The sequence below is a fragment of the Megascapheus bottae genome, chromosome 22 (assembly GCF_031878675.1).
Source record: "Megascapheus bottae isolate mThoBot1 chromosome 22, mThoBot2.hap1, whole genome shotgun sequence".
Taxonomy (NCBI): domain Eukaryota; kingdom Metazoa; phylum Chordata; class Mammalia; order Rodentia; family Geomyidae; genus Megascapheus; species Megascapheus bottae.
The window spans coordinates 17,882,393-17,908,395 of record NC_143530.1 but is presented as its reverse complement, the minus strand read 5'-3'; the positions used below and the strand labels follow the sequence as shown (position 1 = coordinate 17,908,395).

General features: G+C 41.1%; 2 protein-coding genes across 2 annotated transcripts; one reads left to right on the top strand and one right to left on the bottom strand.

The window, feature by feature from the left end:
* Positions 1 to 1,331: 1,331 nt before the first annotated feature.
* Positions 1,332 to 14,937, bottom strand: Tdp2 (tyrosyl-DNA phosphodiesterase 2). The gene is made up of 7 exons (XM_090356298.1): positions 14,679 to 14,937; positions 14,516 to 14,601; positions 12,584 to 12,757; positions 8,805 to 8,896; positions 5,093 to 5,211; positions 3,873 to 4,043; positions 1,332 to 2,440 (listed from the first exon to the last, which is right to left on the bottom strand). Exons 1-7 carry the CDS (start codon positions 14,829 to 14,831, stop codon positions 2,162 to 2,164), a joined length of 1,074 nt encoding a protein of 357 aa, XP_090212424.1. The 5' UTR covers positions 14,832 to 14,937; the 3' UTR covers positions 1,332 to 2,161.
* Acot13 (acyl-CoA thioesterase 13) lies at positions 14,924 to 24,042 on the top strand. The gene is made up of 4 exons (XM_090356299.1): positions 14,924 to 15,044; positions 15,218 to 15,337; positions 20,533 to 20,717; positions 23,805 to 24,042. The coding sequence occupies exons 2-4, from the start codon at positions 15,266 to 15,268 to the stop codon at positions 23,959 to 23,961; spliced, it is 414 nt and encodes a 137-aa protein (XP_090212425.1). The 5' UTR covers positions 14,924 to 15,044; positions 15,218 to 15,265; the 3' UTR covers positions 23,962 to 24,042.
* The last annotated feature ends 1,961 nt before the right edge of the window (positions 24,043 to 26,003 follow it).

Below are 26,003 nucleotides of genomic sequence, written 5' to 3'. Positions count from 1 at the left end.
GCAGATGTCTGCAACCAGGGGTCCCACCCAATAGAGCAGAGCCCTGTCTTTCTCCCCAGGGGGCCTGGGCACAGAAGTGACTGGAGCACACCCCAGACATGGCAGGGATGCTGTTGCCAACTTACCTCTAACAGACCTTGCCCACCCCCAGGGCAGCTTCAGCGGGGGCCAGGAAAGCACACCATGCCGCTGGGTTCAGCCAGCGCTCCCACTCCACCTCCCACAGCCAGGCAGCCAGGTAGATGGTCAGTTCCCACATCTACACCAACCTGTTCTCCACTGCCGTGCTTCCTAGTAGATTAGAGGGTAAACACTCCTACTCCCATGCCACAGGCAAACATCCTTTGCAAATACATCCACCAGTCACCCCAGCCAGGATCTGATTGCTCATGGCTGTAATCTAGCAACTAAGGAAGGCAAAATCTGAGGGTCAGGGTTCGAAGCCAGCAAGGGGCAGGAAAAGCACTAAGACTCGTCTCCAATTAACTGCTTACAAAAAGCCGGAAATGACTCTGGATCAAGTAGTAGAGCACTAGTCTTGAGCAAAAGCAGCTCAAGACCCAGTTCAAGTCCAGTTCAAGCAAAAAAAAAAAAAGGGGGGGGGCGGGAGTTTGGCCTAGTGGTAGAGTGCTTGCCTAGCATGCACTAACAACACCCGGGTTCAATTCCTCAGTACCATATATGTAGAAAAAGGCCAGAAGTGGTGCTATGGCTGCTCAAGTGGTAGAGCACTAGCCTTGAGAAAGTCCAAGGACAGTGCTCAGGCGCTGAGCTCAAGCCCAGGACTGGCAAAAAAAAAAAGTCACCACATACCAATTCCTCCAGTCTTCAGGGCCTCTGAATCATACATCTTCTTTTGAGCACAAGCTGCTTTCAGATGGAGGATATCTGTGTACAGGAACATTATCAGACCATTAGGCCTTGCCCATTTTAATCTGGGTGGCCAGTGTGCACTCTGCTTACACTTGTATCTTCTGGGAAGAAATATGAATCACAGAAAATGTGGTTGCTCCTTAGTTGGCTATTATAGTGCCTATTTTCTCCTTCCAATCACTCTTACCAATGGCAACCTACTGGAGCTCATGCTAGGTTTCATGGCTTTCCTCAGCATTCCATAGAAATCCATACTTAGCTTTTTCCATTCAAAGCTGGCACTCTACATACTACTTAGCCACACCTCCACCTTGTTTTTTCCCCTGGGTTGACTTTCAAAGATACCCAGATTGAAACCTCAGAAATAGCTAAGATTACAGGTCTAAGCCATCAGCATCGCACTTCTCATTTTAATTTTCCCCACAGTTGTTTTCCATCATAGACACACAAAACCAATCTATAAACAAGGAATTTATTTACAGTACATTTCTCTTAAGGGCTTTTCTTTAAAGCATTTAAACTACCCTAAAGGAAAAAAAAAAAAAGAATGAACTTATGGAATGGTAACCCTTCTGTACACCTTAATATTTTAATAAGTGAGAAATAAAAAAATTCACTTCCTGTAAAGTACTTGCATTTCACAAGTAGCAAAACTAAAACGTTATTTCTTACAAACGTATTTGTGCTAGAAAAAAAAACTGACATCATAAAAGATTTTAATCATTATCAAGCCAAACTTTGCTTGTTAGCAACTTCACTACAAACATGAATCAGAAAATAAGAGATTTAAATTTTTAAGATTTCAATTATACAAATTATATAGTCACTGACAAAAATTAGGTCTGATGTAGGAGAGTTGTCATCCACTTAATTGCAGATGATTATGGCCTTTTCAATTAAGATTATTTGAATTTGTGAAGTATGATTAAATCCAGTCCCTAAAATCAGTTTCTTCTGACTTTTTCTTCTGGTACTTTTTAAAAAATATAATCTTGGTGCCTAATAGAAATAATAAATACTATAAAGGTTAACCCTGAGACAATATGGGCCCTTATGGAATCCAGATATGAGCTGACAAAGTTTAGTGCTCTCTTATCAAAAGGCCTCATTACATTTGAAACACAGGCATGCTTAAGTGTAAATAAACATTAGGCTTTTTCTGTAATAATGGTCCATTACATTAATTTTTCCATATTAAGCCTACCTTTCCAGATAGATAGAACTTATTTTTGCCAAAAGTCAGAACAGAACTACTCAAAACATCTGGAAGTTACATTTGACAAGCATTTCAAAATATTTTATCCAGGTAGCACAAAACACCCCAGTGGTCACTAGGATATTTCCCACAGTCCAGTTTCTCCATCCCAAGGAGATCAAAACTTCGAGGAATAATGGGATTCTCTGCTGCGGTCCGGAAAAATATGCGATCGAAACGAAGTTTACAAACACCAGGTATTCCAAGATTAGAATTCATTTGTGTATCCCATGTGTACTGGCAATGTTTAGGTTTGCCCAAAAATTCCCAGGCATCCATAATGTTGTCAGGCAAACCACCATATTTAGTAACCTGAAAATAAAAAGAATGTTGTTGAAGATTTACATCTTTTCCCACAATTTAAAAAGGTGTGTTTGGTCATTAATACCTCTATAAGTGCTATTTTTAAACCATAATGTCAAAAAATTTAAGTAAGATATTTTAAAAGTATATTGCTGCATGGTAGCACAGTGTAGACAATATAAGCATAATATAAAAGCTGAAGGTAGCAATATGTGCCTTAGCTGTAAGCAGGTACATAACTGCATACAGATACAATTCAAAAGACTGAACTGTTATTGCTATTGGTTTTTAAAAACTAAACTTTTGAAAAAAATTCCTACACTACATTATTATATACATTTACAAGTGTAACCTTTCTACAACCCCATAATATCTATTACTCTCACAGTTCTATTTTAATTACCAATATTAATTCTGCTTTCTTTCACTAGCACTACAGGATTTTAAAACTTTATGGATTGTAAGTTTACAGCAAGATACATGTTTAGCATGTGTGATAACCTGGGTTCAAGTCCCAGCACCAAAAAAAAAAAAAAAAAAAAAAAAAAAGCCTAAAATTTTGAGTGTGGTAAACACTATATAAAACGTATCATTTTAGCCTGGTGCTGGTGGCTCAGACCTGCAATTCTAGCTCCTCAGGAGGCTGAGATCTAAGGATCAATGGTTCAAAGCCAGCCCAGACATGATGTACATGAGAGAGACTCTTACCTCCAATTAACCACTAGAAAACCGGAAGTGGTGCTGTGGCTCAAGGGGTAGGGCGGCAGCCTTGAGCTGAAGAGCTCAGGGTCATTGCCCAGGCTCAGAGCTCAAAGTCCCATGACCAACAACAACAAAACATTTTTTTTTTTATCGTTTTAGTGTTTTCATATGCACAACTGCCGGACTAATACTTTTATAACTCTTGTATATATAACCATCATCTACCTCCAGAACACTTTCCTCTTCTCTCATTGGAACATTCCTTGAAAATTAGTTCGCCATTATCTTATCAGTTTTTAGTGGCCACCATTCCTTCTGTCTATGAATCTGACTAATTTAGGAAATTCATATAAAAGGAATCATGCATTTTTTTCCTTTGTTGACTATGTTAACCTTATATAAGTGATTCACCTGTGTGTCGCGCATATCAAAACTCCCTTTTGTAAAAGGCTGAATAATATTCATTGTATGTAACAGACTATATTTTGTTTATATCCATACTTTTAACACTTCAATTGCTGGCATCCTTTTGCTGTGAACATGTGTACAAATAACTACTTTAGGTACTTCCTTTTTTTTTTTTGGCCAATACTGGGCTTGAACTCAGGGCCTGGACACTGTCCTGGAATGTTTTTGCTCAAGGCTAGTGCTCTACCTACTGGCACCAAAAAGAGAACCTAAATTCAATATCACTGTAATAATATTTTCTGATAATATAGTAATATAACCTGTTACTCACTTCTTGATCCCTTAAATTTGTATCTCCACCGAATACAACTGTAGCTTCTTCTGGAGCCTCTTGCATTTTCTTAAAAACCATTTTTAACTGACTCATTCGTTCTTTAGAATGTTCTTTGGTGCTCTCCAAATGGGAAGTCATAAGATAAAAGTCACTTCCAGACATACTCACCTGCAACAGAATTAAACTGGTCAGTCACTAATCACCAATGTTCAACTCTGCTAACAAAATTACCAACCTACTCAAACAGTAGTTATTTATTCAACTGCACAAGTATAGCCAGCACTACTATCACTCCAGGTGAAAAGAAGTGTAAAGCAAGATTCAGTCCACAATTCATCTCTACTATCAATGGGTCTTACAGTATCCCCAAGACTTCAGTGACTCACTTCTCTAGAATTCTACTGATACTTGAGAGACTGCTGTTAATGTCCCCAGTCTGAATTAAAAGCACAGCTACTTCCCTCCTATGAAGCCATGAGTCATTTGTAAACATGCATAATTCTTTCTTACTGCCACATTAAGTCTAGAGTATATGAGTAACTAAAACATGTTAAGTGAATGAATGAGCATCATTTAACAGATTAATAACTAATTTCTTACAGGTTTGCCAACTTTATAAAAGTTCTATAAAACTAAAACAGCTGGGGCCAGGAGTTTGGCCTAGCGATAGAGTGCCTCCTTAGCATGCATGAAGACCAGAGTTTGATTCCCTGATGACCACATACATAGAAAAAAGCTGGAGGTGGTGTTGTGGCTCAAGTGACTCTAGCCTTCAGAAAGCTCTAAGGATAGTGCTCAGGCCCTGAATTCAAGCCCCAGGGCTGGCAAGAAAAAAAAAAGAAAAAAAACAAAAAAACTACATGTAAGGAACAAATTTTTCTCTAGAGGCATATAAAAGGACACCACAGAATTGTTTTTAAAAGTTTCTTATTTTTTAATTTTTCAAGAAAAACAAAGCCAGATGCCAGTGGCTCATGCCTCCAATCCTAGCTACTCAGGAGCTCAGATTGCAGCCTGTGCACAAAAATCCAGGAGACTGTTATTTCCGGTTAACCACTAGAAAACCAGAAGTAGAACTGTGGCTCAAGTAGTAGAGTGTGGTCCTTGAGCTAAAAAACTCAGGGATATTACACAGGCTCAGAGTTCAAGCCCCATGACTGATTTTTTTTTTAAAAAAAAAAGGAAAGAAAGAAAACTGAAATATATAAATTACTTACATGAGCACACAAAATGTTTCTCATCATTTTGGTATTTGGAAAAGGAATAATCTCATAGCTTTTTAATTTCGCTCTTGCTTTCCTCAACATTATAGCGGTGAAATATCCATCTTCACGACCTTCAAGTGTTTGTGAAAAAAATTTAGGCTGAAGTTATGGGTAATTTGAGTTTACCCCAAGCTCCCCACTTAAAGACTTTGTAACGGGATATATATGATATCCACCTACATATGAACATACATACACATACATTTACCATATATATATATATATACATCCATATATAGATATGCATACATAGATGGCCTAAAACTTTAAACTATTAATTCAAAATAACTCAATTTGCCAATCAAATTCATTATCTACCTGTCTCTTCCCAGCATTTAACCAGAAATATGGAATTTTTTTTAAAAAATGGCAAGGAGGGGCTGGGAGTTTGGCCTAGTGGTAGAGTGCTTGCCTAGCATGCATGAAGGCCCAGATTTGATTTCTCAGTATGTCATACATAGAAAAAAGCTGGAAGTAGTGCTGTGGCTTAAGTGGCAGAGCTCTAGCCTTAAGTCCAAGGACAGCGACAGCACTCAGGCTCTGAGTTCAAGTCCCATGACTGGCAAAAAAAAAAAAAAAAAAAAGAGGTGGGGGGAACCAGGAGTGTGACCCTGTGGTAAGAGTGCTTACCTCTAGAATGCATGAAGCCCTGGGTTCCATTCCTCAGTATCACATACACAGAGAAGGCCAGAAGTGATGCTGTGGCTCAAGTGGTAGAGCGCTAGCCTTGAGCAAAAGACAGTGCCCAGGCCCTGAGCTGAAACCCCAGGAATGGGGCAAGGGACGTCGTTCAGTAGAATTAGCTTACCTTGTGGGAAGCCATGAGCTCAAGCCACAGCACCAGAAAAAAATGTGTGTGGTATATGCATATGAATACCAAAATATAGTTTTAATTTGCTATTAATAGCCAATGAGAAAATGTGAGAAATTTCTGACAAGAGCTCTGGCAACTTAAAACTGAGAAAAACTAACAGGCATTCACTGTTGATTTTCTACAAGAAAAACTACAGTAAATGATTTTTTTTTGCCAGTCCTGGGGACTGAACTCAGGGCCTGAGCACCATCCTTGGACTTTCTCAAAGCTAGAGTTCTACCACTTGAGCCACAGCACCACTTCTGGCATTTTCCCCCCTATGTATGTGATACCAAGGAGTCGAACTGGGGTCTTCATGCATGCTAGGCACGCACTCTACCACTAGGCCAAACTCCTGGCCCCTAGTAAATGAATTTTAAAATTAAAACAAATAAACAAAAACAAACCTAAAAGAGTAGAGGGACAGTGAATGAAATTATCCAAGTTTTTTCAGAAAACACCAAGGCAAATTTTCATCAGAACAGAAAAAAGCCACTTGAGTGCTTTATAGCAGAGCCAGTAGATTTGGCTACCAAAATCCAGAAAAACCACTGGAACAAAAGGTAATGTGCTGAGTATCAACAGTACATAGTTTGACATCTGCATATTGGGTTAAGTACATCCAGTTGTCTTCCCCAGACCTCTATAACAAAGTGATCACTCATCTACTAACTAGAGACTAAATTTTAGAGGCTCCAGATAGTCACAAGCTACTGGAAAGGGTATGTTTTAGAGGAAAGTTGAAGGGGGCGGGGGGAAGCTGAGGTATGGGACTGAAAACCAACTAAATGAAAGCATACTTAAGACAGGGAGCTGCTTCTTTCTTTGACCTGTTTCCACAGGTAGGCAAGACAACCACACACCCCTCAAAATCTTGAATATTATTTTTATTTTTGCTTTATTATGTGTGTGTATGTGTGCGCGCACTCACACACACACAGGCCAGTCCTGGGGCTGGGCACTGTCCTTGAGCTTTTGCACTCAAAGCTAGTACACTACCACTTGAGCCATAGCTCCACTTTTAATTTTTTGGTGGTTAGAGACAAGTGTCACATTTTCCTGCTTAAACTGACTTCAAACCTTGACCTTCAGTCTTTTGAGTAGCTAAGATTACAGGCACAAGCCTGACACCTGGCATTTTGATTTTTTTTTGTGGGTCATGGGACTTGAACTCTGGGTCAGGCACTGTCCCTGAGCTCTTCAGCTGAAGGTTACTGTCCTACCCCTTGGCCTGGGCATTGGTCCCTGAGCTCTTCAGCTCAAGTCTACCACCCTACCCCTTGAGCCACAGTGCTGCTTCTGGTTTTCTGGTGATTAATTGGAGATAATAAGAGTCTCACAGACTAAAATTTTTAGCGCCCAGACTAGCTTTTAACTGTAATCCTCAGATCTCAGCTTCCAGAGTAGTTAAGATTACAGGCATGAGCCACCCACCCAGCATTTTGTTTGATTTCTGAAGTGAGGTTTTGCTAATTGGTCCAGCTGGTCTTGAGATCTTATCCTCAATGGTTTTACTTGTCTTTTTTCATATTTCAGCCTCCTGAAAAGCCAGGAATATAGACACGCCATGCCATGTCACATATCATGCCTGGCTAGGAATTTTTTTTTTTTTTTTTGTGGTCAATCTTGGCTTGAATTGTGGGCCTACGTGTTGTTCCTGAGCTCTTCAGCTCAAGGCTATCTCGATACCTTTTCAACCACAGTGCCACTTCTGGATTTCTGGCAGTTAACTGGAAATAAGAGTCTCACTGACTGTGCCCCAGCTGGCTTTGAACAATGATTCTCAGATCTCAGCTTCCTGAGTAGTTAGGATTACAGGCATGAGCCACCACACCCAGCTCTGGCTAGGAATTCTTTAAGAAATTCAATACCCTCAGATGAAATGCCTTTATATACTGACACACTGATAGTTGAGAGTCTCTATCCCAGTGAACAAGCAATTTGCTCTGTAACCAATCTTTTTTCTTCTCCTGGTTTAGGTGGCAGTGGACCTGAGCAAAAATTGCTCAGGAGCAGTATCCAGACCTACAGTTTAAGCTCCATCACTGGCATAAAACAAAATAAAACAATAGATGAAAGTCATTAGATAACCCTAAAGTGCTACTTTTATATGTATTTAGCAAAAACAAAGTCAACGGAAAATAAATCATGCTGAAAAAAAATGGGGGAGAGAAGAAATTAATACTTTCTGAAGTCTTTTTTATGTGTGTATACTTGTACTCAGCTCAGAGCCTGGGCACTGTTTCATATAAGCTTTTCACTCAAGATTGGTGCTCTACTACTTGACCCAATTGCTCCCTTTCTGACTTTTTTTTTTAAATGCTTTAATATAAGAGTGGCTACCCAGCTGGCTTTGAATCTTCATTCTCAGATCTCAATATCCTAGGTAACGAGGATTCCAGAATATGAGCCACTGGCACCTGGCTCACACTCTTAAGTTTTAACAATAGAGCTGTGGGAGTGAACAGTCATTATACAGGCTTAGCATGCACAAGGTTATTGGTTTTATTCGCAGTATATATAGAGAGGTACACAAAACATTATTAGCAACTAATTTTAGTAAGATGCAACTTAGTATCTCAAATTTTAGTATTTTCTGAAAAATCCTTCATTTCAATCCTTTTCACATTCATTTTCCCATTAGCTGCAAATATTCCATTAATTCTTATACTATCCTGTGCCTTGCTCATTTTTCTCATTTATTTGTGCATTTTCTTCTCTTGTTCCAGTCCAGTCAGTTAACTTTATCACTTCCATTGATCTATTTTCTTTCAAAGAAAAAAACGGGTTAAATTATAGGAAAATTGTTACCTGGAATGATCTCATAACTAGTTGCTCTCTTCTTTAGGTAGCAATAATATGGGGGAATGACTTCCTGTAGAAATACCACATCTGGACAGTACCTAATTAAAAGCATCAAATTAAGTACCAACATATTATTTCATTTCTAGCTATCTAGAAGGAAATTCCAAGACAAAAGAAACACACATTGTTACCCTCCAAGGCACCTAGCATTCAAGGTTTCTATTTCTAAATATAAAAGATCTGTTATTTAGCACACAGTATTGCGATTATTAAAAAGGCACCAGCGACTGAGATGTATAGTCCCAGCTACTCAGGTGGTTGAGATCCGAGGATCATAGTTCAAAGTCAGCCACAGTGGGAAAAGTCCTTAAGACTCTTATCTCCAATTAACCACAAAAAAAGCTGGAAATGGAGCTGTGGCTCAAGTAATATAGAGCACTTGCCTTGAGCCCAGAAAGCTCAAGGACAGAGCTAAGGCTCTCTCCTTGAGTTCAAGCAGGCCAGCAAACAACAACAACAACAACAACAACAAAAATAGTAGGGGTGGGGGCCTTTGGTAAAACTCTGTCTGCATATATGTGTAAAGCCACTGAGTCCAATTCCAGCACCAAACAAGGCAACAGTGATGAAAATGGAAACTACTACACTGAGAGCCTGCAATGCTATCAATGTTATTTCTTTTGATCTTTAAAAACATTATCCACAGGGCTGGGAGTGTGGCATAGCAGTACAGTGCTAGTCTAGCATGCACCAAGCTCAATTCCACCATACTACATACACAAAAAGGCCAGAAGTGGTGCTGTGGCTCAAGTGGTAGAGCACTAGCCTTGAAGCCTAAGGACAGTGTTCAGGCCTGGAATTCAAGCCAAGAACGAACGAGAGAGAGAGAGAGAGAGAGAGAGAGAGAGAGAGAGAGAGAGAGAGAGAGAGAGAGAGAGAGAGAGGGGGGAGGGAGGGAGAGAGAGAGGGGAGGGAGGGAGGGAGGGAGGGGAAGAGAGAGGGAGGGAGGGAGGGAGGGAGAGAGGGAGACAGAGAGAGACAGAGAGAGAGAAAGAGAGAGAGAGAGAAAGAGAGAGAAAGAGAAAGAGAGAAAAAAGAGAGAAAGAAAAAGGGGGAGAAAGAGAGAAAGGGGGGGGAGAGAGAGGAGAGGAGAGAGGGAGAGGAGAAGGGGGGGGAGAAAGAATTCAAGCCCCAGTAAAAGAAAGAAAAGAAAAGAAAGAAAGAGGCAGGAAAGAAAGAGAGAGAAAAGGAGGGAGAGACAGAGAGACAGAGAGAGAGAGAGAGAGGAAGGTAGGTAGGCTTGTCATCTACAATAAAGGAAAGTGAGTGCCAGAGAACTTAAAATCCTAGAAAACAGAAATTCTAGAAAAAACACAATTCTAGAAAAAAAAATGGTACTATATCAACCAGACACCTAACTCAAGAGATCATCACCTCTAACTTCGTAGATAATTATCAAAGTAAACTACTTTTTAAAAAATGACAATACTTGCAGATGGAAATAGTGAAATATCTGAATAAGTGAATCCAGAGGTAAAATAACAAGCTAATAATGAAAAGCTATGGTACTACTGGAAGATGAAGTACCATGTTTAACAACACAGAAGCATGGAAAAAATGTATTACTCAAAACTTTGCATAAAGGTGATATATATAGGGGTTATAGTTACATAAATAAGAAAATAAGTACAATTCTTACTGAATGTCTCCTTTAAAATAAAATTTTAAAAAGCAGCTTAAAATTTTTTTAAATGTGCTTTTATAACATTGGAGAGGAAAAACCTAGGAAATTTTATCCTAAAAGTTCTTGTTCATTGCAATTATTACGTGCTATAAGAGCATAAAATTGTGAACCAGGTTGCTGGTGGTTCAAGGTTATACTCCTAGCTATTCAGTAGGTTGAATTCTGAGGATCATAGTTTGAAACCAACCCTGGCAAGAAAGTTTGAGACTCGGGCCGGGAGTTTGGCCTAGTGGTTAAAGTGCTTGCCTAGCATGCATAAAGACCCGGGTTCGATTCCTCAGTACCACATACATAGAAAAAAGCCAGAAGTGGTGCTGAGGCTCAAGTGGTAGAGCTCTAGCCTTGAGAAAGTCCAAGGATAGTGCTCAGGCCCTGAGCTCAAGCCCAGGACTGGCAAAAAAAAAAAAAAAGTTTGAGACTCTTACCTTCAATTAAACACCACAAATATAAGAAGAGGAGCTATGGCTCATGTGATAAAGCACTACTAGTCTTGAACCAAAAAGCTCAGAAATACTGCAATTGGCCTTTGTTCAAACCCTGGCTCAATAGGTACAAAAACAATAAAGAAGCTGGAATTTTAATTTACAGGGGAATTAAATCTGGATTTATTAAAATATTTAAAACAAAAAAAATGAGATTCAGCTTTACAAGTCTTATTCACAGCTACTGAAATGGAGACTGTTGGGCTTTGGTGGAAGGATGGATACATAGATCAACAAGACTGAAGAGTGAATCTTGAAATAGAGCCAAACAACCATGTTCAGTGCTTTTGACAAATGTGTAGCAATAGTTAATGGAGAAAAAAGAGCATTTTCAGCAAATTGGGCTGGAGAAATTGGACATACCAAACAATATATATATATACAATTTTAAACTAGTAAGGATATAAAGTTATAAACCATTTACAACAAAATTTAGGACAAAGAAATCATCAGGATTTAGAGCTAGACAGAAAGTTCTTAGAATTGGCACCAAAAGTTTGGTCCATAAAGAGAAAAAAAAGATAAATTGGACTATGTCACTATTTAAGACTTTTGTCCTGTGACAGGCTTTAGGCTGGACGTAGAAAGATGAGCTACAGACTGGGAATAGACTTACAAATTATCTATCGGACAGAAGTGGAACGTAGAATCCATATAAAAAAAAAAAAAACAACTTAGGACTCAACCTTTGAAGAAATGAAGCAATCCAATTTAGAAATAAGCCAAAGACATGCAAGGATATCTCAGCTGCCCAATAAACATAAAATCATTTCATCACCAATAGCTACTAGAGTAATGCAAATTAAAACTACCATGAGATATGACTGTATGCTTGTAAGAACAGTTAAAATAAAAACCAGTGACACTTCCATCTGCTAATGAACATTACCAGGACATGGCTAGTGAACATGTAACATAGTGCAGCCATCTGGAAAATAAAAACCTAGATGTGCAGTTACAATATGCCCTAGCAATTTCCTTCTCATGCACTGATCCTTAAGAAATAAAATTTTATGTTCACAAAATAGTGCATATTAATATGTGTGGCTCAAACTGGAAATAGCTCAGATATCCTTGAACAGGTAAATAGTTGAATGGTGGTATATCCATGTCATGGAATACTATTTAGCAAAAAAAAAGGAAGTATTGATACATGTGACAATCTTCAAAGAATCTTCAAAGATTCTGAAGCATCAAGGCAATCCCCAGAGGGTCCAGCCTGCAAAGACAAAATTGTGGAGATTGACAGTGTCCAGAGAATAAGGAAAGAGTGGGGCAGGGACTTGGTGACTGTGGCTATGGAAAAGTAAAATGAAAAACTCTCATGGCAATGGAAACACCATCCCTTGATGGTATCTTGCAAAGTCCTGCTGTGAAATAGCCCAGTAGCTTGGCAAGATGTACGGCGGGAGAAACTAAGTGAAGGAACAGAAGTCTCTTTGAAGTATTTCTTATAACTACCTGTCCAACCATAATCATCTCAAAATAATATGTTAGCATTTGAACTAAAAGGAAATGAAAACAAAAATAACATTTCGAAAAAAAATGACAATACTTACAAAGCTAAGTAGGAACATACCCCTCGAGCCCTCTCCTGAAGATTATTTATATCCAGTCCATCAATATTCCAGGTAATGAAAGAAAACATGGTTTTATCTTCTATTTCAGGACTTTCAAGTGAGTTGCTTTTAGAACTAGTTGAATCAGTTGTATCTTCATTGGTTAGGTCAACACTGGCAAGATCAGAATGAAATACAACTTTGCAAATAATCTACAAATCGACATATTTTTTTGATTTGTCACCCTCCTTTAGAATATAACAGGGATTAAGCATCCATTTTCAGAAAACCCAATTCCAAACTGCTTCAAAAGCTAACTACTTTTTTCTGGTTACAGGTGGCGCAAGCCTGTAATCCTAGCTACTCAGGAGGCTGAGATATGAGAATCAAGGTCACAACCAGACCTGAGACCCTTATCTCCAATTAACCTCTAGAAAATGGGAAGTGGGGCTTGGCTCAAGGGTAGGGCAGTTAACCTTGGGCTGAAGAGCTCAGGGACAGCACCCAGGCCTAGTTCAAGCCCCATAAACTCATTAAAAAAAAAGGCTAACTTCCTGACCCCAGGCATTTTGGGTAAGGGATATCCAACCTATAAATAAATTTTAAGCCGGGCGGTGACTCATGCCTGTAATCCTAGCTACTTAGGAGGCTGAAATTTGAGGATCAAGATTCAAACCCAGCCCAGGCATGAAAGTCCATGACACTCTTATCTCCAATTAATCACCAGAAAACCAGAAGTGGAATTGTGGCTCAAGTGGTAGAGCCCTTACCCTTGAGCTGAAGAGCTCAGGGACAACATCTCAGGGCCAGAGTTCAAGCCCCATGACCGACCCAAAAATAAATAAAATTTAAGAGTCCTAAAAATATCTGCGCATGGAAAAGACAATGACTTAGGAAACTGTTATTCCTATGTTCGCTCAATTCAGTTAGAGTGGACACAATCTCCTTCAATCATACATATTAGCATAATTTTACAACTGGGTCTGGTAGTGCATACTTGTAATCCCACCCCCTCGAAAAGAAAAAGGTTAAAACCTCATTCTAGCAGGCAAGTTCTACGAGACAACAGACCAATATAACCAATATTACTTAACTGATATTGCATAATATACAATATAAACACATATGCATACATTTACTATGTTCATAAGACATTCATAAAGAGGCACTCTATTAGTACTTATATTACTATACTGTAAAGTAATACTCGCGGCACCATATTAAAACACAGTATTTCTGTGGCCATTAGTAACATATCTTAGTATGTTTCCCTGAAATTATATTTTAATAAATATATAACTATAATTTATAAAGCAGAATATATTTGTGTACTACATATTCACAATGCACATGCTTAGGTATTAAGTTAATATTACATGTAAACATACCACTTGTGCACATTTGCATATGTAAACACACAAGTTGTTTGGGTTGCCTGGAGGTGGCACTACAGGGAGAGAGGAGACTTCCAAGCCACCATTCCTCTGCAGAGAATTTGTCCTGTGTGCTCGGCTACAGACCTGGGCTTACGCGTTTCTTAAGTCAAAATGCCACTCGGGCGTTTCAGGCCCACGCCATTAGGTTGTCGGGAACGGCGGTGTCGACCGCCAGCTGGGTCTCCCGTCCCGGGGCGAGGCACGAACTTGGGTCCGGGCGAGGGAGACGCGGACGCCGCCTCGACACCCCCCCCCCACCTGCCCCCCAGCTCCGCGGCCCGAAGGCCGGAACGCCGGCCGGCGCCACCGACGGAAAACCGCCAGGCCCCGCGCGGGCCCGCGGACCGTTTCCCCGACCCCCGCCGTCGCGCCCGGACACCGCCCCGCCCCCAGCCCGGACGCCGGCCGAAGTGAAGCCGCCCCAACCCCGTCCCACCGCACCCCACCCACCCCACCGCAGCCCGTCGTCCCCCCAGCCCCTCCCCGCCTCCTTTACCACGTCTCGGGCCCCGCCGCGCCCGCAGGGACGGCGTCCAGGGCGTCCTCCTCCGCCGACGGCTCGAAGAAGGAGTTGAGCGCTTTCTGAAAAGCACAACGGCACCGGGATGAGGAGGCCCGCGACGCCCCGCACGCCCCAGCCGGAGCCCCCCGGCACCTACCTCCACCTCCCACTCGTTCTCCGCCAGGTAGCACTGCGCCACCGCTTCGTCGCATCTGGCGACCGAGGCAAACTCCTCACACAGAAGCCGCCGCTTCTTCACCTCGGGCTCGCCGTCCCCCTGCGCCGCCTCGTGACCGCTCCCGCGCTCCATCAGTCCGCCGCGTCTTGACCCAGCCGGGACCGGAGACTGGAGCGGCCGACGCTTGGCTTCTGCGCAGGCGTTTGATTCTGCGCAGGCGCGTCTGCTTTCCGAGTGCTCCAGAATCAACAAGCCGGCGAGGAAGCGTGCTCGGCGATAGGCCCGGCCCACTCAGTTGCCACGGTCGACCCCATACAAACTACGCGTGCGCACTCGGTCACAGAGGTTGCGAGGGGAGTGGAGGGGAGGGAGGGGCGGAACGTTAGAGCGGGGTGGGGGGGACGCGGGCTGCGAGAACGCGCATGCTCGTCTAGGGGCGCCGAGTCCCTCCTGTCTTTTGACCCTTGGCGTCCTTGTCTTTTTTTTTTTTTTTTCCATTTTCCCCTGGAACGTCCCAGGTGAAGTTCATTCCCTCCCGGAGCCCTGAAGCTTGCAGCCCGTCCACCATGGCACAGAAAGTGCGGGAAATAATGAAGGTCATGGCCAAAGCTCCTGGCTTTGATCGAGTTTTGGAAAAGGTATTGAATCCGGCAGGAAGGGGAGGCGAGCTCCGTGCGTGTAGCGGGCGGGGAGCGCGGCGTACCCGGTTCTGTGGGGTTGCCCCTTCGCTCCACGTTAGCCGTCGATTTACTCCGACTAAATGGAGCCTCTGATGGGCCGGGTCTTTCCGGACAGGTGCTTTCCGTGCAGGTAAAGTGTGGTGGTCGCTCGTGGAGACCCAGTTCGAGCCTTCCAACGAGCAGGTGGGGTGCCCACTTAAAAAAACAAAAGACAAGCCGTGTACATTTTACACGGTAGTCAGGATTGGCTGTGAAAGCCAAGGACACGTAGGCCGGGTGGGAGAAGAGAAGTTGTGCGGTTGCAGTTTGGGAGGTTTCCCGCGGCGTGTTCAGGCAGCTCCTTGGAAAGGTGAGCTTTGAGATCTGTACTTGTAAGGTACTGAAGTGTTTGGTGAAGCAGCGAGGTAAAAATGCTCTCGGCCGGCAGTTTGGCCTAGTGGTAGAGTGCTCGCCTAGCATGCACCACAAGACCCGGGTTCGATTCCTATGGTATCACATACATAGAAAAGTGGTGCTGTGGCTCAAGTGTCAGAGCTCTAGCCTCGAGAAAGCCCAAGGACAGGGCTCAGGCTCTGCAGAAAAAAAAAAAGAAAAAAAGGCTATTGAGTTAGGCAGGACTCGTGTCTCTGTCCCATTTCACTGAATCAAGCTAAACCTAGGTTAATTATCAATGTCACTGTTAAGAGGAGGTGTTGGCAGCCCTTGTGAAGAAGCATCCATGATAAAAGTGCACAGTCAGAGTGGAAGGACTCAGCCTAAGAACTCTGAAAGTGTGTTCTGAATATTTTAATGCATGATTATTTTTCTGATTAAGGAGGTGGATGGTGGTGGTGGTGGCAGCAGTGGCTCTTGTCTGTAATCCTGGGTACTCCGAAGTCTGAGACTGGTTTGAAATGAGCCTGGACAGGAAAGTGGGTGAAAGGTGAAACTCTTTACCTCCAATTAACCAACTGTAAGCAGAGCTTTGGCCTAAATTCGAGAACATTAGCTTTAAGCAAACAAAAATAAACAAAAACTCAAGGACAGTGCCCAGCATTTAAACCTCTGGACACAGAGAGAGGACACTGGGCAGAGCATTGCCCATAGATCTGATCCTACAAAGGTCATATATATTAATGAAAGAAAAAAATGACAGTGAAATCTTAAATCTGTTACTAGCTTTCTGTTACTGGTATACCTCTGTTCATGACCTAAAATTATTCATAGGTTTTTCTCCTGGAACAAACCTATCAGGATGTGTTTGGACAGTGTAATAATTATCAGTCTGAAAAACAGGAATAATATTCAGGCTTTTGTGTTTGATGCTTTCAAATAGAAAGTTCTGTAAGATCCAAGAGCATATTATATCTTTTAGAAAGATATATCTATCAGTGTGTGAGAATACACCTATTACCTGATGAATGTAACTGTAACCCCTTTATACATTATCCTGACAATAAAAAAATGTATCATCTAGAAAAGGATGTAATGGCCTAGGAGAAATTTGAATTCCATAAAAATTCTATGGCTAAAGCCTCCCTCCAGTGGCTCACACCTATAATCCTAACTACTCAGGAGGCTGAGATCTGAGGATCGCAGTTTAAAGCCAGCCTGGGCACTAAAGTCCGTGAAACTCTTACCTTCAATTAACCACCAGAAATCTGGAAGTGGTGCTGAGGTTCAAGTGGTAGGGCTCTAGCCTTAAGAAAGTCCAAGGACAGTTCTCAGGACCTGAGCTCAAGCCCAGGACTGGCGAAAGAAAGGAAGGAAGGAGGGAGGGAAGAAAGAAAGAAAGAAAGAAAGAAAGAAAGAAAGAAAGAAAGAAAGAAAGAAAGAAAGAAAGAGGGGCTACTTATTTAAAAAAGTTAGCACACCTACAAGTGTGAGGCCCTGGGTTCCAGTTCTAGTCCATGAAAAAATAAATGAAAAACCAAAAAAACCTTTGTGGTTCCTCTAGAATTTTTAGTCTACAGCTTTCAGCAATCTCTATCATTTTATGATAAGGTGATTACCTATGGATACCTACTTAAAAATCCTCATACTTCATCCTAGTGAAGTAACAAACCCCTGTAGTCCCAGCACTTGAGAGGCTAGGAGGGGTGGATGTTAAATTTGAATCCAGCCTCCATTACTTATTGAGACTTTGTCTCCAAAAGAAAAGAAAGGATCGAATGTTTTCATACTTAATCATCAAAATTCAATGTGTACTTTGCACTGTTTCTCAGTTCAGACTCACAACATTGCAAGTGCTCAGTACTGATATGTAGCTAGTGACTATTAAACCACAGTTCATATCTTAGTAAATGCTCTGTATTTGGTAATCTAAAAGACTTGGTTATTTATGTTTGTGTAGGCAGATAAGCTAGGGCTTAAGGTATATAAGCATAGTGATTCATATTGTAGACATGACCCCTCTTATTGAAAATTTTAAGGTCATTACTAGACAAATGGTCCTCAATTGGAAATGATTTTGCTTCCTAAGGTACATTTGGCATTATCTGGGGACATTTTTAACTCAGGGCCTGAATGCTGTCACTGAGCTTTCAAGACTAGAGAGAGCTCTGCCACTTTGAGCCACAGCACCACTTCTGGTTTTTTTGGTTAATTGAAGATGAGTCTCATGGACTTTGATGCCTGGGCTGGCTTTGAACCACAATCCTCAGATATCAGTCTCCTGAGTAGTTAAGGTTACAGGCATAAGCCACCAGTGCTCTGCTGGAGACACTTTTGATCTTTGCAATTTAAATAGAGCAGGAGAGATGCTACTGGTGTCTAATTGGTACAGGCTGAAAATTCTAACATTCTACAGAACACAAACTTGCATGGGTCACTTAGACCACATAATTTTCTAAATGATAGAAACCTGAGAACCTTGACTTAGACTATTCTCTTAAATTTCTTGATTTTTCTTGGAGTCAAAACTAGTTAAATTGAGCCGGGAGTATGGCCTAGTGGTAGAGTGCTTGCCTAGAATGCACAAAGCCCTGGATTTGATTCCTTGGTACCATATACACAGAAAAGGATGGAAGTGGTGCTATGTTTCAAGTGGTAGAGCACTAACCTTGAGAAAGCCTAACGAGTGCCCAGGCCCTGAGTTCAAACCCCAGGATTGGCAAAACAACAAAAAACCTACTTAAATTGGCACTGCCTTTCCTAAATATGCACTGTCTTGGCATTGAACTTTGCGTTATTTCAAATTGTGGGATCTCTTCATATCCTCATAAGTAGATGTGCAAGCCTTGGGTTCAATCTTAGTACCAAGAAATTTATAAAATCTTTTATGCCATACTTGCATAGTATGCAAAATGTAGTGACAGCAGATTAACATATGGTTGCATATTAATATGCTAGGATGAAAAATACGTTATATTAACATTGTATTATGCAGTAATACAGAATATTTTTCAATAAAATTATATTAAACTATTAATATGGCTTTTGTCACCTCACTGGACCCTGACTTGTTATTTATATGTATGTTGTTGTTTTGTGTCAGTCTTGGGGCTTGAACTCAGGGCCTGGTCACTGTCCCTAAGCTTTTGTGTTCAGGGCTTATGCTCTACTACTTGAACCACAGCTCTACTGCCAGCTTTTTTGTTGGTGGAGATAAGAGTCTCACTTTTATTATTGTGCTAGCTATGAACCTGATCCTCAGATTTTAGTCTCCTGAGTAGCTAGGAAAACAGGCATGAGCCACACGAGCCCACCAACACCAGAGACTTTTTTTTTTTTTTAAGGCCAAGCATGCTTTTTCTTTTTTCTTCTCAAAATACTCATTTTTAAGTGAATTGTTTTATTTTTTTTTTATGGTACTGAAGATTAAACTCAGGGCCTTGAACTTGCTAAACAACTTGTGCTGTTTCTAGCACCTCCCCCTTAGTGTTATTTATAAAGTGTTGGGGGCCGAGTAACGCCATGTCTAATAACTTTCTGCTGAGGCTTGTAGTAGGGATAAAACACGTGGATCTCTTTGTCCTATCCATCTTGTATACTGATAGGCTCCCTCACCCAATATGAGGAGGGATTTAGGGAATAAAGAGAGAGTGATCTTCCTGCCTTGATGAAGTTGTGTGGCGTCTCTGTTCGTGCTTCGGGGTAAGAAGGCTGGGTGCGGGAGGACATTGGGCCCCTTCCTCTTGTGTCTTGGCCTGGTCGGGGTGTGTTTTTCCCCATCCCCCTACTAGTAGAGGGGGACCGGGGACAAAGGACCCCGACAATAAAGTGTATAGCATAGGGCCTCATTTTATGCCCCAGCATGTCTGGGCCACGATCCTCCCATTTGTGCTTCCCTGCATGACCAGGGATGGCAGGCACTCAACACTGCACACGGCATTCACTGAGTCTTGAGAACTTTTTTATGCCCAAGCTAACTGCAAACCACAACTGCCCCAATACCCACCTTCCAAATAGAATTATAGGCTTGAGCAACCACACCCAGCCCTGAAGTGGGTTTTTTGTTGGTTGGTTGGTTGGGTTGGTTGTGTGACATGAACTTTGGGCCTGGACACTGTCCCTGAGCTCTTCAGCTCAAGGCTAATGCCCTACCCCTTAAGCCATAGCTTCACTTCTGGTTTCCTGGTGGTTAGTTGGAGATGGAGTCTCTCAGATTTTTCTTCTTCCCAAGCTGGCTTTGAACTGTGATCCTCAGTTCTCAGCCTCCTGAGTAGCTAGGATTACAGGCATAAGCAACCGGGCCGGCTTTTTGTTTTGTTTTGTGTCAGTACCTAGGGCAGGGCTCAAACTCAGAGTTTGGGCCCTATCCCTTAGCCCTTTTGCTCAAGACTAATGCTCTAGCACTTGAAACACTTGAGCCACAAGTCCACTTCTAGCTTTTTTTTTTGGTTGATCATGGAGCTTGAACTCTGGGCCTGGTCATTGTCCCTGAGCTCTTTAGCTCAATATTAGCGCTCTACCACTTGAGCCACAGAGCCACTTAATTGGAGATGAGAGTCTCATGGATTTTGATGCCCAGGCTACCTTTGAACAGCGATCCTCAGACCTGAGCTTCCTGAATAGCTAGGATTACAGGCGTGAGCCACTGGCGGCTGGCTTAAATGAATTTCTGAATCAACTTTTGGGGGAAATTAAGTTTCATCCAGTGATTGCTCACAATGGACTGAATTTTTTCTAAGGACACAGAACTAATTTTCTTTACTTTTTCTTTAAACATTTAGGTGACTGTTGTATCTGCTGCTCCTGAGAAGCTAGTCTGTGAAATGAAAGTAGAAGAACAGCACACTAATAAGTTCGGCACTCTCCACGGTGGTCTGACAGCAACCTTGATAGATTCCATATCAACCATAGCTCTGATATGCACAGAAAGAGGAGCGCCAGGAGTCAGTGTTGACATGAATATAACGTAGGTATCCAAGCGATGCCCAACGGAGCTTTAAATATTCCATAGCTTACTTTATACAAGGCTAAATACATTTGATAATGAAGCATGAAATACAATTAGCTACTTTTTCTTAAATGCAGCTATAAATCCATAGCCATATACCATAATCTTCAAACCTAGAAGTAAGGCTTTTCTAATTATGTTCACACCCTCCATATCTTTGGGTGATTGGCCCCAAGACCTTGAGAAAGAAATCTAATCTATGTACAATGGCATATCTAAAAATATCCTACACACATACATATATGCATTCAACACATATCCTCCTATATTTTGGGGCGGATGTGCTCCCTTTTAGAGCTTGAACTCAAGGCTGATATTCTACCACTTTCAGTTTTTTAGTGGTTAACAGAATATAAGTCTCAGGGCCGGGAGTTTGGTCTAGTGGTAGAGTGCTTGCCTAGCATGCATGAAGACTCGGGTTCAATTCCTCGGTACCACATACATAGAAAAAAAGCCAGAAATGGTGCTGAGGCTCAAGTGGTAGAGCTTGTAGCCTTGAGAAAGACCAAGGATAGTGCTCAGGCCCTGAGCTCAAGCCCAGGACTCGAAAAAAAAAAAAAGTCTCATGGACTTTCCTGCCCAGGTTGGCTTCACTGTTAGTAACTCAAGAATAAGGCCTCTTGCCAAAACATTGGCTACCAAGAGCTACAAGTTTTAAAATTTGATTCACTGGACAGACATGGTCTAGAGGAAGTAGTCATAAGTCATGGAAATCTGAAAAGTGTTTCAGTCACTGAATGCCTCATGTGCCATACACCACTCAGGATACCATATTTACTCTTGCACATTTTACCCCCCTGTGGTAAGATTAAACCTTGCCTCATGCAAGCACTCGAACTCTGAGCTATATTCCAAGCCCCATATTATGTCTTAGATTACATATACAGGACTTATCTGCCACAGACTGACTTGGATAAAAGTTAAGGTTTAAAAGAAAAAAGGAAATTCTAGGATAAGACAGAGTGGCAGCTTCCAGAATTCTTAATTTAACAGTTTTTCATTTATGCTGGCTTTCCTTACCTTCATTTAATAGCTACTAGCAAAACTTCTTGACTTATGGGGAAAAAATATAGGGGAGATAATGAAAAGTAGGCACATATTTCCTTTAAATTGAAGTACATAAATTTTAATTAGTCTGTTCTTTCCAGCAATAGTCTGAACTATCTTTTACCTCCCAGACATAAACACAAGTCTTATTTTGAATATGGCTAAGTTATTTAATTTCTCAAAGGTCCTTGCTTTATAATAAAAGATAGATTAAAATTATTTTGTTGCGGAGTACAGTGGCTCATACCTGTAAACCTAGCTACTCAGGAAGCTGAGATCTAAGGATCAAGGTGAGCCAGCCTGAGCACTAAAGAATATGAGACTCTTATCTCCAATTAATCACTAGAAAACAGGGAGTGGGACTGTGGCTCAAGGCGGGAGGGCAATAGCCTTGAGCTGAAGGGCTCAGGGACAGTGACCAGGCCCAGAGCTCGAGCCCCATGACCCACAAAAAAAAAAAAAAAAAGTTGTAGGCTAGGAGTTTGGCCTAGGAGTAAAGTGCTTGCCTAGCATGCACAAAGACCAGGGTTCCAGTCCTCAGAACCACATACACAGAAAAAGCTGGAAATGGTGCTCAAGTGCTAGTACTCTAGCCTTGAGAAAGCCCAAGGACAGCACTCAGGCCCCGAGTTCAAGCCCCAAGACCGGCAAAAAAAAATTGTGTAAAGAAATTTCCATTTAGAATATTAACATTGTTTTTTCCCTAGTTATAGTAACAATTAAAAATTAGCAAAAAAAAGTCTCTGATAGTGGTGGCTCCACCTGTAATCCTAGCTACTCAGGATCCTAAGGATGGCTGTTCAAAGCCAATCCAGGAAGAAAAATTCACAAGACTTATTTTGTCTCCAGTTTAAAAGCAAAAGGCTGGAAGTAGAGGTGTAATTCAAGTGGCAGAATGCCAGCCTTGAGCGAAAAACCTGAGGATGCCTTGAATCAAGCCCAGTATCAACATATGCAAACACAAATCAAAGGGAACCCAGTTCCAGTTTATCCATATGTTCTGTATCCACAAAACCAACTTCAATTGGAAAATGTCTTTAACTTCTAAAATGTTCACCTTTCCTATCATTATTCCCTAAACAATACACTCTTACTTCCATAGCATTTATAGCCTATCAGATATTTTAATTAGAGATGATATAAAGTATACAGCTGGATTGGAATGAGTTGTTTGAACTGTAAACAAAAAAACTTCAGTCACTCATGAAGGCACAACTTTTCCTACCAAGATTCTAAGGACTTCATCATTATATCCCTCCCTCCCCCCCCATTTGGTTGGTCATGGGACTTGAACTCTGGGCCTGGGCTTTGTCTGGGCTATTCAGTTCAAAGCTACTGCCCTATCCCTACAGCCACAGCACCATTTCTCCTTTTCTAATGGTTAAGTGGAGATAAGTGTCTCAAGGACTTTAGTGCCTGGGCAGGCTTTAACTGTAATCCTCAGATCTGAGCCTCCTGAGCACTAGGATTACAGGCGTGAGCCACCACTCCCAGCCTTCACCATTACTATTCATATTCATTACTATTCTCCATTTTAGTGAAGTCTAAATATTGATAAGATAGATATACACCAAGATATACTTCACTTAGGAAATTAAACAGATTATATAAGAAGGAAAAGAAGGGGCTAGGAGTTTGGCCCAGTGGTTAAAGTGCTTGCCTAGCATGCGTGAAGACCGGGGTTCGATTCCTCGGTACCACATACATAGAAAAAAGCCAAGTGGTAGAGCTCTAGCCTTGAGAAAGTCCAAGGACTGCGCTCAGGCCCTGAGCTCAAGCCCAGGACTGGCAAAATAAATAAATAAATAAAATAACAACTTCCTTTAAAAAAAAAAAAAGAAGGAAAAGAATAAGGGATGGATAAGAGTAAGAACAGCCATTCATATATGGTAGGAGAGCTTGAAATTTTAGGAATAAGTTACATAGGAAAGCAGTTAAGTTTGTACAAACTTCCCTTTTAAGTTTGCCATTAACCATATTGAAATATTTCCTTTAAAGGTACATGTCACCTGCTAAAATAGGAGAAGAAGTAGTGATTACAGCACATATTCTGAAGCAAGGAAGAACACTTGCATTTGCCTCTGTAGATTTGATCAACAAGGCCACAGGAAAATTAGTAGCACAAGGTCGACACACAAAACACCTGGGAAACTGAGAAACCGCAAAATGACTTAAAGGAATTTAAATACAAATTATGAACAAGCTTAAAAATAAAACAAAAAAATATTTTCTTGGGCTGGGAATGTGGCTTAGTGATAAAAGTGCTTGCTTAGTATGTTTGAAGCCCTGGGTTTGAGTCCTCAGTACCACATAAACAGAAGCTGTGGTTCAAGTGGTAGAGTGCTATCCTTGAGCAAAAGACTAGGGACAGTGCCCAGACCCTGAGTTGAAGCCCGAGAACTGGCAAAAAACATATTTTTTTCTTTGTGGAAAACAATGTATAAAAAAAGTGGGGCATGTCTATTCATTTGAAGTATCTTCAGTTTTATTTTTTTAAAACTTCAAGCATTTTCAAAACAGAAAGCATTCTTATTAGCAATCCTAAGATTAATGTTCAACACTAAAGAGAAATATAAATTGATATTTTTGGGAGGGGCTGTTCTGGAGGTTAAAAAGGTCTAGCATATTGTCTTCTTTAAGTTGAGCGTCACATGATCAAGGAGTGTTTCTCTGAAGTCTAATGAGGGTGCTACTTAAAGTGCTTCCCAGGGCCTGGGAGTGCTTGCCTAGCATGCAAAAAGCCTGGGCTCACTCTGGAAAGCAGTGTGGAGGTTTCTTAAAGAACTGAAAATAGATCTTCCCTGTGATCCCGTCATACCACTTCTGGGCATCTATCCTGAACATCATGACCTAGGATATAAGGACACCTGCTCAGCTATGTTCATCTCTGCACTATTCACAATAGCCAGGCTATGGAAACAATCCAGATGCCCTACTGCAAATGAATGGATACAGAAAATGTGGTATATATACACAGTGGAATTCTATATAGCCAACAGACAAGATAAAATAATGGCATTCGCAGGGAAGTGGATGAATCTAGAGCGAATCATGTTGAGTGAAACAAGTCAAGACCTAAGGAACAAAAGGCGCATGGTATCCTTAATATGTGGCTATTAAATCCAAAGAGTACAAGAGCGAGGACTCAATAACTGCATACCCAAAGCTATGGACATGGTAATGGAAATATAAACATAACTATATAGACATAAAAACCTATGAGACTATAGATGTTTTATTTCATAAATTGTTTCTATGACATACAAACCCTTAGCCTAATTTTGATTAAGTTCTAAATTCTAAGCCCCAGTGATTGTAAATAGATTTCCTCCTTGAACACTTGTTTGTTAAACTTGTCATTTAAAATATGATGTAAAAATCAACGTTAATAAATTCTCTAATAAAAAAAAAAAAGCCTGGACTCCATTCCTTGGTACCAGATACACAGGAAAAAGCCAGAAGTAGTGCTGCAGCTCATGTGGTAGGGTGCCAACATTGAGAAAGCTCAAGGAACAGGGCCCAGGGTCCTGAGTTCATGGGCCAATTTTGGCACCAAAAAAAAAGCCCCCCAAAGACCTAAAAGTATCACCTTGGATTCTTAGGGCAATATACTCAGACTACAGCAGCTCTAAAATGCCATGCCATTTTCGATTTATGTGGCCCAGTTTGAAGCAAAGCATATTAGTGGTACCAGAAATGACCTAAATACCTCTTTCTGTTCTAGTTTGGCATCTATTAAGCCTTACTGAATTTCCTCATCTGTTATAGTGAAAAAACAAAACAAATTTCTCAAAAGTTCTCTAGATTGTGGAACTCATAAATTGTATTTGTTTTAGTGACTGGAAACAGCTATGTTAACACATTACCTGTATTAGAATGCATGCTGAGGACCAGGGAATTAGCTTGAACATTTACCACTTGCCTCACAAATGCCAAAGTACAACAAAAACTAAAGACAAATACGTGTGTGTGTGTTTGTGTGTGAACTAGAATTCATGTCGATCTGTTCACTAGGACACCATTCCTTAGTATCAGTGAACATATATGAAACTCATATCTTAATTTCTAGTATTCACACTAGAATGAACTTAAGCTCCTCATTAGTACTAGAGGCTAGTACACAACAGAAGCTGTAAGTTATCTCTGGAAAATGAAAAGAGGCATTAATACAGGATGATAGAGGAATCAAGTCTATAC

Bases quoted from the DNA above. Each gene is read 5' to 3' on its own strand.
- Tdp2 (XM_090356298.1), bottom strand. From the start codon at position 14,831: ATGGAGCGCGGGAGCGGTCACGAGGCGGCGCAGGGGGACGGCGAGCCC. The intron at 8,897-12,583 runs GTAAGTATTGTC...GCTTTTAATTAG, and splicing joins GTATGTTCCTACTTAGCTTT to GTACTGTCCAGATGTGGTAT. The intron at 2,441-3,872 runs GTGAGTAACAGG...TTTTATTTTCAG, and splicing joins CAAATTTAAGGGATCAAGAA to GTTACTAAATATGGTGGTTT.
- Acot13 (XM_090356299.1), top strand. From the start codon at position 15,266: ATGGCACAGAAAGTGCGGGAAATAATGAAGGTCATGGCCAAAGCTCCT. The intron at 15,338-20,532 runs GTATTGAATCCG...TTAAACATTTAG, and splicing joins TTGATCGAGTTTTGGAAAAG to GTGACTGTTGTATCTGCTGC. The intron at 20,718-23,804 runs GTAGGTATCCAA...TTTCCTTTAAAG, and splicing joins AGTGTTGACATGAATATAAC to GTACATGTCACCTGCTAAAA.